The 15,312-nt window shown below is 53.1% G+C and overlaps 1 protein-coding gene across 5 annotated transcripts in view; it reads left to right on the top strand.

Annotated features, from left to right (window-relative positions):
• CDH23 (cadherin related 23) overlaps nucleotides 1-15,312 on the top strand; it is a 375,667-nt gene that overhangs the window by 48,240 nt on the left and 312,115 nt on the right. For all 5 annotated transcript variants that reach the window (XM_058671237.1, XM_058671240.1, XM_058671242.1 and 2 more), the window contains one exon: nucleotides 11,926-11,997. In XM_058671237.1, the coding sequence (XP_058527220.1) occupies nucleotides 11,926-11,997 (72 nt within the window). The remainder of the gene's footprint in view (nucleotides 1-11,925; nucleotides 11,998-15,312) is intronic.

A 15,312-nucleotide genomic window follows, 5' to 3' on the forward strand; every position in this document is an offset into this window, starting at 1 on the left:
TTGGGCGGCCCCTGGGTCTGTCCTGCCTGTTGCCACTGGGCCTGCAGGCTCCGGATGAGTGTGGCAAGGATGAGATTCTGTACACATGTGATGGAACTGCCTTGTGAGCTGAGCGGGATAGACAGGGGTTGCGAGCAGGTGCTACCTAAACAGGCTAGACCAGTGCGGGCCACACCCCTCCACAGCTCAGCTCAGCTCAGCTCAGACATGTGCTTTGGTCTTTACAAGTCACCCCTGCCTTCCCGCCAACAGGTGCTCAGAGAGGAAGCTGAGGCCAAGCAGGGACTGGAACCCTCATTGCCCACTCCCACCCTTGGTGGTCCCCATGAGGAACATTGTTCCTTTCTTGCCCCACCTGCCACAGTAAGAGCTGGGATCACCGGGTCCTCAATGAGCTGTGCATCAAAGGTCTGAGTCCGTCCTGCTAAGCCACCGCTAGATGTCCTGTGTGTTTCCATAAGCTGGGATGTTTGTGGGAGGCAGGCAGGAGGGGCTGTATGGCTTAGGGTTAGCATTATTTTTCCACTTACTTATAAACTGATTTTTCATTTCCTGAAGTGGCCATATCAGATGCAATATAGATAACACATAATCACATTTAACTGGAGGACGTGTACAGCTTGTGGGTTATTAGCACATTTGCAGGTGAGTGCAGCTGATGGCACAGTCAAATTGTGTGCGTTTTCATTGCTCCAGGAAGGAGCCTGGTCTCTTGGACTGCCATGCTTATTCTCCTGTCATATCAGCCCACAGCAGCCACTGATCTTCCCAGCTCTGTAGATGTGCCTCTGTGAGACTTCATCTATAAATGCTTTTGTTAAGTCCTTGGCCCATTTTGAGTTTATTTCTTACATATGGAGTGAGGTAGGGATCCAATATCACCAGTATCACTCTCTTGCATGTGGCTGTCTGGTTACCCAGCTCCATTTATTGAAAAAATTGCTTCTCTTTGGGCCCGGCATGGTAACCTGGCGGCTAAAGTCCTTGCCTTGCACACACTGGGATCCCATATGGGTTGTTGGTTCTAATCCTGGCAGCCCTGTTTCCCATCCAGCTCCCTGCTTGTGGCCTGGGAAAGCAGTCGAGGATATCCCAAAGCCTTGGGACCCTGCACCCACATGGGAGACCCAAAAGAGGCTCCTGGCTCCTGGCTTCAGATTGGCTCAGTTCTGGATCATTGGACAGAAGATCTTCCTCTCTATATATCTGACTTTCCAATGAAAATAAAATAAATCTTTAACAAAAAAATTGCTTCTTTTTTTCTCTACACTTAGTTGAATGGCCTTGGCTGCTCTGTTGAAAATCACTTGACTAGTCATATGGCTTAATTTCTGGACTTGGAAGTCTCCTGCCTTGATCCATGTATCTGTCCATGTAAATGCTATGGGTAACTTTCAGGTTAGCACAGAGAAGCATTAGGAGTGAAAAAAACCATCAACAATCTTACTACTCAACATTATCGCGAAGGCTTCAGAAAGACAGTAACTTGCGCTCTCAGTTTTCTAAGTGGATGTGTGTGTGGATAATCTGCGGCGTTCCGCAGCACGGGAACACCCCCAAGGAAGAGGCTTCTGGTCTGCGCTTCTCTGTTTAATGATTTGTCATGAGCATTCTTGTCCATAATTGTTCTCTGAGAACACGCTTGGCAGTGGCCACTGCCTTGTCATCATGTGAATGTGCTGTGATTTCCTTGTGTCAGCCTCCGTTGCTTGCTATGGAGCTGATTTTCCTGGTATAACCGCTGCAGCCAGGAACACCCTCAAAACGGAAACCTTTGTAGCCCCACGTCTTTTGGTTCCCCAGGGGAAGATTCTGGTGGGAGGGATTTCTGAGTCAAAGGGCTTGACAGTTCTTTTTTTTTTTTTTTTTTAAAGATTTTATTATTATTGGAAAGCCGGATATACAGAGAGGAGGAGAGACAGAGAGGAAGATCTTCCGTCCGATGTTTCACTCCCCAAGTGAGCCGCAACGGGCCGGTGCGCGCCGATCCGATGCCGGGAACCTGGAACCTCTTCCGGGTCTCCCACGCGGGTGCAGGGTCCCAATGCATTGGGCCGTCCTCAACTGCTTTCCCAGGCCACAAGCAGGGAGCTGGATGGGAAGTGGAGCTGCCAGGATTAGAACCGGCGCCCATATGGGATCCCGGCACGTTGAAGGTGAGGACTTTAGCCGCTAGGCCACGCCACCGGGCCCGGGCTTGACAGTTCTTAAGGCTGTGTCTCAACTGACCTTGCTTAAGTCCATGCTACAGAGTCTCAGGAAGAAATTGCCCTAGGAGGCTGTTTGTGACCTTAAGCATCTCTTCCTTACTGACGTATCCCATCCTTTCCTTTGAGAAGAAGAGGGGAGAGGGTGGCAAAGGACTGGAGGAGGGAGCGCACCATGTCAGACACCCACTGCTATGCTCTTCTGACTTAGTGGGCTCACAGCTGGGAGTCTGGGCTCCTCCATCTCCCTATGATTGAAGCAAGGGTGAGAGGAGACAAATGCCAACGAGCAAGTTGGCGGGTGCCTACTGACCATGCTGAGAGATATGGGAGTAAGAACAAGGTACAGAGAGAATAAGGGTTGTGGCAGATGGCTATGGAGGATCAGTGTGTCTGGCTGAGACATAATAAAGCAGGGTTGGGGGAAGGAGATCCAGGGAATAGCCAGTGTGGTGGCTGGCCTGTCTGTCAGCTGGTGACACGTGCAAGTCCACTTCCATGGGACTGGCCCTGCTGTGAGAGATGTGTCCAGTGAAATAGGTGAATTATTTTGTCTGTCATAACTTGAGATGCACTGTAGCCTTTTGTTTTCTCTCCTTGATTGTAGCAGACTACACATAACAGGCCCTCCTCGCTCGCCGTGAGCATCCAGTTCTGCAGCGTTAAGTACGTTGGCGTCATGCCACCTAACTCCATCCTTCTTTGTCGTCGTTCTCATCTTGTGAAACTGAAGCTCAGCCCCTTTGCCAGCCCCCTGCCTTTCTCTGTGCCTGCAAATGCGGCCATTCTGAGTCCCTCACCCAAGTGGATTTGCGTACTTCTTTCTCTGTTGTGTTTGCCTTGTTATGTAGAATGTTTTCAAGGCACACACATGTGATAGTATGTGTAGAATATATTACTGTTTGACTTAAATTTTTTTTTTCTGAGGGAGAATTCTCCTTTCTGCTGGTTCACTCCTCAGTGCTCCCCACCCGTCTGTAACTACTGGGGGCTAGCCGGGGTCGAAGCCAGGAGCTGCAAGCTGGATCTAGATCTGCCACACGGAGGACAGGAAACCAGTTGCTTGAGTCCTTCCCTTCTTAAAGTGCATGCTGTGCCATCTTATGGCTGTACTGCATTCTGTGTAGCAACTCAGTTGCCGGTTGGTCAGTGATCATTTTGCCCTTGATCTGTGGGCTGCCGAGAGCATTGCTGCTATAAACACTGGGGTACAGACAGATGGTCAAGCTTCTGCTCTGAGTTCCTTGGTGTCTCTTCTCAGAAGGGGAATCCTGGGTTGTCTAGCAATGCTAGGACAGTTTAGGAGCAGTCATAGTGTTTCTATACTAGCTATTCTGTATTCCAACTACCAGTGCACAAAGTCCAGTTGGTCCACACCTTACCAACTTTACTGGTGGGCATGAAGCAGGATCTCATGGTGTTTTCTTTTTTATGTTTCCCAAGAGATAATGAGCTCAGACCCTTCTCATGTGACTGCTGGTCATGTGTGTACCTGTCATGCAGGGATGTCTGCTCTGGTCTGTATAAGACTGGGGTAGTTTGTTGCTGTGTTGTTGGGAGTTCTTTATGTATTTTTGATATTGATATCTCATCAGATCTGTGATTTGCATATGTTTTCTGTGCATTACTCTTTTGCTTTGTTGACAGTGGTCTTTGATGCACAGAAAAGTCTTCATTTTGATGAAGTCTAATTTATCTCCTTTTTTCCTTTTAGTGTTTCTTCTTTGGGCATCATGTCCAGGAAATCATGGTCAAAGTAAATGTCATGAAATTTTTCTTTATGTTTTGATGTGGTTATTAATGTATGTGTACACACACACATACATGTACATATTTCATGGTGTTGGCATCAGCTGACTGTGGCCTTGATACAGCTGTGTAGTAACCACCACCAGGATTGTTTCCATCTTGTTCCTGGCCCAAGGGTCAGCAGGATGTGTAGCAAATTTATGCTGGGCGTGGTTGCCCTACATGTGGGTTCATTCTGTTTACTCTCCCTAGGCCAAGGGCCTACCCGGAGTGCCTCCTGTGCAGGCTCATGCTTCTTAGAGCCTGGAGGTTGGCTGAGTGTCCAGGGCCAGGTGCAGCACCAAAGGCAGGAAGTGTGTTCTGCCACTGGGAGGTTGTGTGCGGCTCAGTGCAGGGCTGAAGTTTGTTTGCAGGGGAGGGAAAGATTTGGGTCAATAATCTCATTCATGCCAAGGATGTAAGGCCAGGGGACAGGGCTAAGCCTGCCAGGTGTGAGGCGGAGAGGGCTGGTGTGGCAGAAATGTGGGCTGAGTGGAGGGCTAAGGTGGCATTTACTGGGTGCTGGGAAGACATTCGTTAGTGACTTCATCCAAAGATAGTACAAGGACCGCCTGCATGGGTGAAGGCAGATTTGTTGAGATGGGAAAGGCAGGGACTGGAACCTGCTTGGAGAAGCCTGCCTCCCCCTCCACCCCTATGCTTGCTAAGTGCAGTCACCTGTGCTTGTGGGTGAATGGCAGCTTGGCTCACACGGGTTCTGCTTCAGGCAACAGAGGCTCCTCTGGTAGGGGATGGGCTTGGGGGCTGGGAGTGGACGTGGCATGTGTGACTATCACAGCTGGGCCAATGCCTTCCAATGTGTGCAAAGGCCTGTGATTGCTGTAGGATCCAGTAGGGGTTCAGGCTGGCTTCATGGAAGAAGTGGCCTTTGGGAAGACAGGAAATGTAGGATGGAGCCAGGTAGTGTCCCAGCCCAGGTGCAGAAGGGCACACAGACTGGCTGACACCAGGGAGGGAGCAGTGTACGAGGTGTGAGCCAGGGGCCTTGCTGGTGAGGTGGGGGAAGGGAAACTGACCTTGGTCAGCTGTATTCTAACCTACAGGTCCTGATGCATGGGGGTGGGGGTCGGGGGAGGGGGAATCTGAGGATCAGAGGCCTTGGCGATCTTGGTGGACCTCAGTAAAAGAGCAAGAGTCCAAGGATGTCAAAGGCCTGGAGAGCTAGCCTTTGCCTGGTTGCTGGGGAGATGGTCCTGGGACCTCCTCTCTGGAGGGAGGCTGGCCCACAGCTGTGCAAGTGGGCACCTTTCCTGCTTCTCACACATGCACCAATGGGCAGGGGGTGTGGACTCAGGGATGAGGGTGCTCCAATGTCAACGCCAAAGGTGACAAATGTCCTCAATGTCCACCAACAGGGAATGGGTTACACTGTGGTGCTCTTTGTATAGAGGCCCTGGGCTAGTGGCAAAACTGAAATGCACCGGTCTCTGTCTGGATACACTGTCCTGTGGAAAACTAGGAGTGGGTTGGTGTGAATGCCATTGGATTGTTAGCTTTTAAGATTTCTTTACTGAGAGAGAGCAAGAAAATATCCATCCACTGGTTCACCCCCACGTACCCTCTGTGACTGGGAATTTTGTCCAGGTCTCCTATGTGGAGGGCTGCTCTTCCCTGCCTCCACTCCTGGAGGGCTGGAGTAATGGCTGGAGTCACAGCCCGAGGTCTGTGTTAGCTGGCAGCAGGAGTCAGGAGCTGGAGCTGGGTGATGACCCGACAAGGCACTCGCTTGTGGGGTGTTGGCATCCCAGCAGCATCCCTAACGGACACTTCAGAAAGGGCTAGGTCTCTTAGCTGTAGCCCCTTTAAGAGTGTGCTGTCCACCTCTTCAAGGGCTGCATCTGAAAGAGGTGTGTGCCCATTTGTCTAGCCAGGTTGAAAAAATTTGTCATTTATCTGAGAGACAAATCAGAGAACTCCCCTGTGCTGGTTCTCTCCCTGAATGCCCACAAGGGTGGGGGAGGGGCTGAGCTAAGCTGAAGCTAGGAGCTGAGAACACAGTCCAGGGCTCCCATGTAGGTGGCAGGGACCTGTTAATGTGAGCCATCACCCATTATGTCTGACTGTCCAGGAAGCTGGAATCAGGGATGGACCCATGCTCCATGGGGGATCTGAGCACCTGGTAGTGTGTGCATGTTGAGCCCAACACCTGCCCTGGGGGTATATTATTGCCTGGGGGATGTATTGCTCCCAAGAAGAGTGAAGGAAACTTATCGCTTGCTGGCAGATGTTTCTAGAAGGTTCAAGTTATTGGACTCCAACACCATGCTGCCCATAGCACCCTCCACCCCAGCCAGGTGCCTCCTGTTGTGCCCCTCCTAGCCTGCCTGGTTCACCTGCCAAGCCCCAGGCATTCCTCAATGGAAGCTTTCAGTGGGGACCCAGGGGAAGAACAAGGCCATGGCAGCTTCTGTGGCCTGGGCCTTGAGGGATCTGAAGTATGATTATCAGTGACCTGAGTGTAGTCTGCAGGCGCCTCCTTGCATGCACAAATCTCTCTGTGTAGTGGTGGGGAATAATCCCCAAATTGTATTTGATTTCTGCAGTGTATTTCTGTATTTCTATTCAAAGCCGAGTGCATCTGATTTTATGGGAATTCCTAACAGTTCAGGCTCAATCGTGGCACCATGCTGTGAAAATCGCTCGCTCCTGGGAAATAGAAATGCTGCTCAGATGTCCCTCCTGGCCTGTCCCTTCCCCCTGCTCGTGGGGCCTGGGGCGTGGCCACTGGCTAGGCAGCGGGGCATTTTGCCCAGGCACCTCCTGGCCTGGCTTGGGGTAGAGGAGAGCTCACAGGGGGTGAGGGCCAGGACAGATCTGTTTCTTAGAAGATGGGGTGTGTTCTGCTCCCACAGCCACACGGCACGTGGCTTTCCACTTTTGTCTAGCGAACCAGGCTGCGTTGGGCTTTGTCTCAGATATGGCGGGGGGATCCAGAAGCGTTTAGTGGAAACCCAGGACAGCTGGGGACCTTGGTGAGGAGCTAGTGGGATAAGGAGAAGGGGCCTCTGTGGTTGCCCAGGGACTCCAGCTGGGCAGTGGCATTCTTGGGGGCGCACCTGCAGAGCCGTGTGTATGTATACGCGTGCATGTACACATGCATACACTCAAGTATCTGTTACCCTGTTAGCCAGGGTGTAGCAGCTGGGGCTTGGGGATGGAAACGGTTGATCCTCAGGTGCTGCAATTGAGGCAGGAGTTCTGAGCTGGCACTTGCCGCCCAGGACGGAGGAAGCTCCATGGCCTTGGAGGTGTCCAGCTAGCTGCTGGCCTGAGTTGTGCTGTAGGAACCTCCCCCAGTATTCAGAGCACGGGCTGTGGTCTCAGCGAGGCTCTGAGAATGTAAGAAGGAGCCTGCTAATCAGAATGGTCTGTCCTCTGGCTGGCATGGTACGGTGTGGAAAGGGAGGAGATAAGGAGGCCACTGATTATGACGGCAGTGCATGTTTGTTATGGAAAATGTGCAAAGGCTGAAAGCAGGTAAATGAAAGGAAAACCACTCACAATCTCACCAACAGCCCGTGGGCATGCTCCTGGGTTCATTCACACACATCCACTCATGCCCACATATATCACACACAGCTACAGTGCCCACACGTGTTTATGATTTGTACACATTCATACATGTTCACATGCATTTACAAAATTCACACACATCTACATGTCTATATGTACCGTCCTGTGTTCACATTCCTACCTGTTTACAAAATCCACACATCCACATGTTCTCCCTATGTCCACACATGTCCATATATATAGATCACATGCATCTATGCATGTCTGTGCAAGTTCACACATGCCCACCTATTCACAGTGTCCACACATGGCCACAGATACCCACACACAGTCCCTGGTGTATTTCCCACTTGAGCCTGTGCTCTGTGGGGTCTCTGGACTATTCAGGGTCACACCTCTCTGTGGCTTCCTGGCCAAGTACAGCCATACTCATGTGCTCTGCTGAGGTTCTGGAGGTGGGATTGCTGGGTGCCCTGGCCCCTTGGAGTGGATGCAGGGTCTGGCTCAGGGTGCTCAGCACTCCCCAGACTCCTCAGTCCAGGCTGTCACTTGAAGCACACGTCTGAGCTCAGCAAGGATAGAGGCTGAGCCTGGGAACCTGGCCATGGTTGGTGGCCATTGCCATGGAGTTCAAGTCCAGGCCTGCCTCTTGGCTGTGTGATCTTGGAGACAGAGCACACTGTCACTCCCAGTGACATACAACATGGGCTCTGTGTTAGCATTCAAAATTGTTGACATCTTGTTCCAATCTTGTACCCCTGGAAGCCTGACAATTCTCTCTTCTGAGTCCGCATTACCTGCTTGGTTTCTAGAACCTGTGTCTGCCCATTCTCATGAACCCGAGGCAACACCTGGCACAGGGTTTGGCCTGGATGTTAGACCTTGACAGCTTGAAGGACTGGCTGTGACCTTCTTTGGCAGTGGGTATTCAAGAAAGGTTTCTGGAGGGCTTCCTGGAAGAGGAGGCTCCAAACCAGTTCCCTGAAAAAGTAGGGGCAGCCAGCTGTGGCCCTTGTTCTACAGTTCTGTGTTAGGTCTCTGCACACAGCCCAGGAAGCCCAGCACAGAGGAGTATGTCCAGGAGAGAGAGGCCAGAGTGGGTGGGAGCCAGAGTGGGTGGTCCCAAGGGCACTGCAGACTCATAGGGTGGAGGGAGCTACACGTGTGTGTGTACGGGAGTTGGAGAGCGAGGAGTAACTGTGACACAAGGCAGAACACAAGGTCAGGTTCTGCCAGAGGATCCATGCTAGTGCCAGGCGCTCCAGGGTCTGGGCAGTACCAGCAGGCAAAGGCAATGTCGTGGCCGGAAGTCAGAGAGGTGTGTGGGGGTACATATAGACATGTAGATATGTGTGAATTTTGTAAATGCAGAACCCCTCTGTCCTCTCGGGGCCTAACTTTCTTCCCTGTAGCCAAAGAGGCCTTCCACAGTGATAGGATGGAGCCTTCCAGGCCTCCCTACTTGCTGCCCACTTGGGAGCCTATGCATGTGCCCCGAGGCGAGGATACAAGCAGTGAGCAGGCAGCTCAGCTCATCCCTGCTCCTGGAGATGGCCCCTGCCTGTCTCACAGAAGCTGGGTCATGTTTGGCCTCCCTTGACAGATGGGGACACAGGCAATGAAGTAGACCCTGAGGTGGAAAGCAGACATCCAAGGAGAGAGGCAGGGCCAGGGTGCCTGTTGAGGCTGAGCCTGAGTCAGCACTGTGAGGGCCTGCGTGTTGGCTGCAGGTGCTCCCTGCTCAGCAGGCGTCAGCTCCAGGCTTAGGTGTGTATGTGCTGTGCTGAGGGAGGTGCCCTTGCCTGCCACTTTCAGACATCTGTGAAATGGGACAAGAGCTGTGGTGGGAGACTTGAGTAGAAATACAACTCATGCAAATCCTTTGCAGGACCGGGGGTTCCTCCCTTCCCCCTTCAAGCTTCCTGCCCTGCCCAGCACCAGGGTGTACTCATCTTGCTTTTTGCTTGTTGATGGATGATGATCTTACCAGATGTCTAATGACCCTAGCATCTGGTTGGAAAAGGTGGAGGGCTGCCGAATGTTCTTCCTGAGGATGCTGCCTCCCTGGAATAGGGCAGGCCATCGCTGGGCGGCTGTGTGCCTTGGTTTCTTCTCCTTGTAGAAGTCAGAGCTGGGGCCGGTGACACTGGCTAGCTCCTGTATGGGGTGTGACTGGTGTGTCTGAGGTCACGGGCCTGTGAAGAGGAAGCCATCTTGTTGAACCTTCCTGATACTTAGAAATATGCAAGCAAGAGCTGCATACCTCCTGTGTGTGGGCATGGGAGAGGGATCACTTCCAGGTGACCACATGGGCAAGACTCAGGGACTATGACTTGTCGCAGCTCTCTTCAAAAGGTCATGGCAGTATCCTGTCAGTGTTCACCTGCATGCTTCGACTCAGTGGTCCCACAATTGCAGAACCCCGCTGTAGAATAAGATCTCAATACCTTATTGTGCAGAGACATACCTCTCTCCCTGCCTGGTGGCATGGCTTGTAGCAGGAGGAGCCTGGGAATGTTCCTTGTAAGTCAGGAGAGGGTGAGACATTGTAATCTTAATTGCTGAGAAGTCTTAATGGGGAGCAGGTGGGGCAGGCATGGTCCACCATCCAAGTGGGCAGGTCTGGATTTGAGTCACAGCTCACCTCTGGATTCCAGTTGGAGCCTGGGAGACAGCAGTGATGGTTTACAAGTTTGGGTCTCTGCTGTCCATGTGAGATATCTGTACGGAATGTCTGATTCTGGGGTTTGTCCCCAGACAGGCACCTGTTTGTGTGTGTTGGAGAAGTGAAGTGACCTGGCAGATAGGAGCTATGTCTGTCCTCTGTCTTCCATAGGTCTGCCTCTCCCATTGAAGTAATCTCTCAGTAAAAACTGCAATAAGGAAAGCAATGCTCCTCCGGCAGGCTGGCATGGAGGGTTTTCTATACGGTGCCAGGCCAGCGAGAAAGCCAGTTGCTTCGATGGTGAGGGGACCCTTTCATGCCTGTGCCTGTGCCCGTGTGTGATGGGGCCATAGATGCTCACCTGTCTACATTGGCCGCTGCACAGGCAGGGTGTACTTGGCTCGTAGAATGGGACTCACTGAAATATCTGCCACCATTTAAAAATTCAGTGGATCTAAACAGCCACATGTCCAGCTGTCTTCATTGAGAAGAGTGAGAGCTCCACTTTGCTGGAACCATGCCAGCAGCTGCTGCCTCGGGACAGAGTATAGGCATTACTATAGGATTGTGTGGGTTACACATGACCTTGGGGTCACCTCCCTGTGTACTCAGGGCAGGGCAGAGAGACTTTGTGGGTGTGGAGCTCGGGGACCTTTTGCCCCCGTGCTCTCTTCATCCCTTCTCCTGCCCTGTGCCAGGTTGGACAGAGACAGGAAGGAACTCTCCTTGGCAAGTCCTTGTCCCCTGGACCCATGCCTGCCCTGTGTCTCTCTTGACCATGTCTTGACAAGGGCTGTGGCACGTTCTCTTGGGTCTGGGTGTTTGTCTCACTCACTGTTGGGCATCTCTGAAAGCTCCAGGCCCCAGACTCTCCCTTGCAGACAGGGGAACTCCCAGGCAAGATGCACAGTGGAGTGCATGTACCTGAGCTGTGGCCATGACCTTGCCTTTACACACCTGATGGTCTTGTGGGAGCACCAGGTCACTCTCTAGCCAGCCCAGGTCCCCTGTGGGTCAAGAGGGAGGCAGAGGTCTCCAGCCCTGCCAGTGGCAGCGGCAGCGGCAGCAGCCCTGGTCCCTTGGGGATGGGAGCTGGCCTTACCACACTTGGGGATGGGAGCTGACCTTACCTGGCCTCTGTCCCTGGGGCCCTGGTCTGGAACTTGGCTTTGAGCTCCCCAAGATTTGGCTACCACCTCCCACAGACTTGCTGTGGGAGACCAGTCATCTCCCCCTCAGATCTTGTTGAGGCAGAGTATGCTGTTGCCTCTTTGCACACCCCTCGTTATATGGACTCATTGACTAGTGGATTTGTGGGACTTCACAGCCCCTCCCAGACCCAGGTCTTCTTGGCTGGCAGCAACTCTTTCATCCTGACCTTGGCAGATCAGACTATGGGTTGTTGGGGCTGGAGGCCATTCCCTTAGCCACCACCTGCAGTTCGTGCCTGCCACTAGCCCTTGCCTGGAATTCCTCATGGGGCAGTCGGCCCAGCCCAGTGGCCTTGTGTCTGCCGTGTGGTGGGTGGGAGGGGATGAGATCACACCCGGTGTGCCAGACCCGCCTTCTTCCCATCCCTGCCCATTGGGGTTGATTGTTCTGCTCCCTTTTCAGACCCTGGTGTCCATGCTGTTACAGATTGTGGGAAAGGCTGGGGATGCTGAAGAGTACACATCCTACTCTTGTAACAATAGGAGCCTTTTCACCCCTTCTCTTTGTTTGTGTCCCCAGGAGCCATGAGGGGTCACATCTCCAGTGTGTGCTGTGCAGTTTGGCTTTCTGTAATTCTCCCTGGATGCTGGGGTAAGTCTGCTCTCCCTGAGACTGATGGCTGTTCTGCTGATGCTTGCACTGGGTGCACAGGGACCCTAGAGCCCCCATCTTGCTGTGTGTGACTGGGGTGCATACCCTCCTCTTTGGGCCTCCATGGCCATCCTAAGTCCTCATGGTGCTGAAAATACTAGTGGTCCCCAGGGCCCCGCTCACAGGAGGGTTCTGGAGGAACTTAAGACATTTGAGCAGGGAGGGGAGGAGCCACCTGTCACGGTGAACTGTCCTTCACCAGGGGTTGCAGGGCTGGCTGCAGCTCTGTTCAGTCTCCCAGCTACCTTTGGGTGCCTATTGTGTGATGCTGTGTGTCCTTCTCTCCAGGGTGGGTGGAGAAGCTAACAATGCTCTGGAGCTCAGGTGCAGCTGGAGGAGAGACACACTGCTGGCTGTCATGCAGCAGTAATGGTGTGGTACTACAGGGCGCCCCTCAGCTGCAGGGAGGAAAGCACTCAGTGGCCTCTGTGAGGGGCAGGAGGTGACCAGCCAAGGGGGAGTGGTTTCCTTGGACTGCTTTCCAGACTGCCAAAGCAGATTGTCCAAAGGGAGCAGGAAGTCAGGCACCCTGCAGAGGGGGCAACTTGAATGGCCAGCTCTGAGCACATGAACACCTCTGGCTCTGCAGAGGGGACTGAGGGAGGCCTGGGAGGTTTTTTCTCTAGGCCCCTGGCCAGCAGATAGCAAAGATCAAGGCTGTTCTGGGCTGCACTATGTAAAGGGCAGGACTGCAGGCATGCCAGGCACTGTCCCTCAGGGACACGGTGTCCTCAGGGAAGAGCCATGGGCACGGTGTGCCAGGCGACACACACAGACACATTCCTGTGAGGCAGCTCCTTCTCCCTCTGAGGGGAGCCAGGCTGAGTGCCTGGAGGAAATGGCAACCTTGTGCTTAGCTGCTTGTGGCCTGACACTCCCTCTCCTTGCTTGGGTTCCTGAATGCCCCTCGTGTGGGGAACTCACTTCCATCCGGGCAGCCCAGGATCCTGGCATAGACTGTAAGGCAAGACAAGAGCCTCAGACCTTTTCCACCTTTGATACCTTTGACCAGGGGAGAACTGGAAGGCGGCAGAAGCTGCTGGCCCAAGCAGGGGTCGTGGATCCTCCCTGGGGATATCTGTGGGATTACACCCCGCCCTCTCCACCACTGCCACCTGCTCTATGTGGGAGGCTTCAGCCAGGGCACTTGCAGGCAGCTCTGGCCTCTGGGTTTGTCAGACAGTGGAAGTCAGAGCCCTTGCCTTGTCAGCCTCCCCAGGGACCTGAGGACCTTGGACACCTATGCCGTTCCCTGTTCTGTTCCTCTCACCTGTCACAAAGCAACATGTGTGCAAGCAGAGAGCAGGTGCTGGGTCCTCAGCTGCCTGCCTCCAGGACATGGAGCATCTCTCCTTGCACTCCAGGTGTGGAGTGTGGCTGTATGAGAGCAGCAGAGAGCCAGGCTTCCAGACCCAAGGCACACATGCTGAGGGGTCCCTTGGGCAAGTGTCTTAATCTCTGTGTTCATGTCCTGTGGCTTTAAGTAAGAAAGAGATGGGACTGTCCATCCCGAATTGGAGAAGAATTACCTAAGGAACAGCACTTAGCACACATTAGGTCCTTCAGTGTGTGCGCTTGCTGTTAGCTCTTTGATTAGCAGCAGTGACTTTCCTCTCAGGGGAGCCAAATGGGGCACAGAAACCAGAGAGGCTAAGCAAATTACCTGAGACTGTCCAGTAATTCTGTGACAAAATATGAGCCATCATGCACCTGTGGATCAGCATGCTTTGCCATGTACACCACGTCCCTCTCTGTCATTGCTGGGCATGGCCCATACTTCTTGGTCCCCAGCTGAAGTGGCCAGTCTTACTCCTTTCACATGTTGGGGCAATGGCTGCCTTAGGGACTGAAGGGTAAGTGGCTTCCCATGTTATCTCCCTGAGCCAACCTCCAGACATGCATCCCTGGTCCCTAACTTGACACCTTCCCAACCCCTCTTCCTCTACCTGTCCCCTAAGCTAATCCATCACACTCCTGCCCTTTGTTTCCCTCTGTCCCCATTATTAAGGGGAGGGTGGTGGCAGTGGAGGACATATGTTCTCTCTGGCATGCATCCGGGTGGGAGCCGCTCGTGCCATAAGCCCCTGTTCCCACATCTGCATGGCTGCTCTGCAGCTCGGGGAGGGAGGCTGTTCTTCAAGCCCTGGCAGACTCCCTTACCTGGTGATGCTGGGTGATCTGTGACTCTGCAGGTGCTTGACTACTCCTGGGTCAGTGCCCCTGGACAACTGCACACCCTAGATCTGTTCCCTCCTTGCCTACCAGTGTGGGATTTCTCACTAATCAGCATCCTCCCCTCCCCTTGCCCTCCTGTCTTCAGGCCTGCGAAAGGGTCTGGATGCTAAAGCTGGCCAGCTCCCTCCCTGCCCCTGTGGGTACCCTCCAGGGTGAGAGGCCAGGAAGGGAGAGGGCAGGGTAGAAGAAGGCTTGAGCCCAGCCTGCTATGCAGCATGCAGAGCCCACACTTTGCTGAAGGTTTTGAAAAGAAGAAAGCCCCCATCTGCCCTGCCCCCTGCCCCGACTGAGACTTCCTGTGCTCCCTGCTGCTTCTGAGAGCTCATTCCCACTTAGTATGTGGCCAGTGACTCACACGTCCCTAAGCATAGCTGCCTAGGCAGGGTTCTCGGTGCTGTCTTGGTAGGTCCTGGAAAATAGCATTTAAAAATGAACGATGCTCCTGCAGGCGATGTGGCGCTTTCTCATTTCCTCCCTTGCTGGTCGCCCTCCCCCACAGCTCCAGCCTACTGCGAAGTTCTCCGGACCCCCTTGAGTCCCACCCCCTCGCCTCAGCCTTCCTACACCCAGAGACTGAGGCCCCCAGCAGGGATCAGAAGCCTTTGCCCCTGGCTTCGGAGGAGGCTCCTTTATTCATTCCGGTATTAAGAATAGCTAGCATTTATCCAGTGCTTGCTGTGTTCTGGGGCACGGTGCTAAGCACTTTATGTATGTAATCTTATTTAATCCTCAGGTCGACTGTGAAGCAAGTCTTACTTCTATCTTTATTTTACACTTGAGTAAACTGAGGCATAGGCAGATCACATGGCTAAAAAAAATATCGTTCAGGAAGGTGTCAAAAAACCAAAAATTAGTGGTCCTGGTTCACCAGTGCCTTGGGTGACTGCATTCCTGAGGCAGTCATGTTCCTGAATTGAGAGGAGGAGGGCGATGTGAGCACAGATGTATCTCCATATAAGAGGTAGAGGGAGGGCTTCCTGGAAGAAGTCACATCTGGAATGAGAGTTGAAGGATGAGCAG

The sequence above is a fragment of the Ochotona princeps genome, chromosome 13 (genome assembly GCF_030435755.1).
Source record: "Ochotona princeps isolate mOchPri1 chromosome 13, mOchPri1.hap1, whole genome shotgun sequence".
Taxonomy (NCBI): domain Eukaryota; kingdom Metazoa; phylum Chordata; class Mammalia; order Lagomorpha; family Ochotonidae; genus Ochotona; species Ochotona princeps.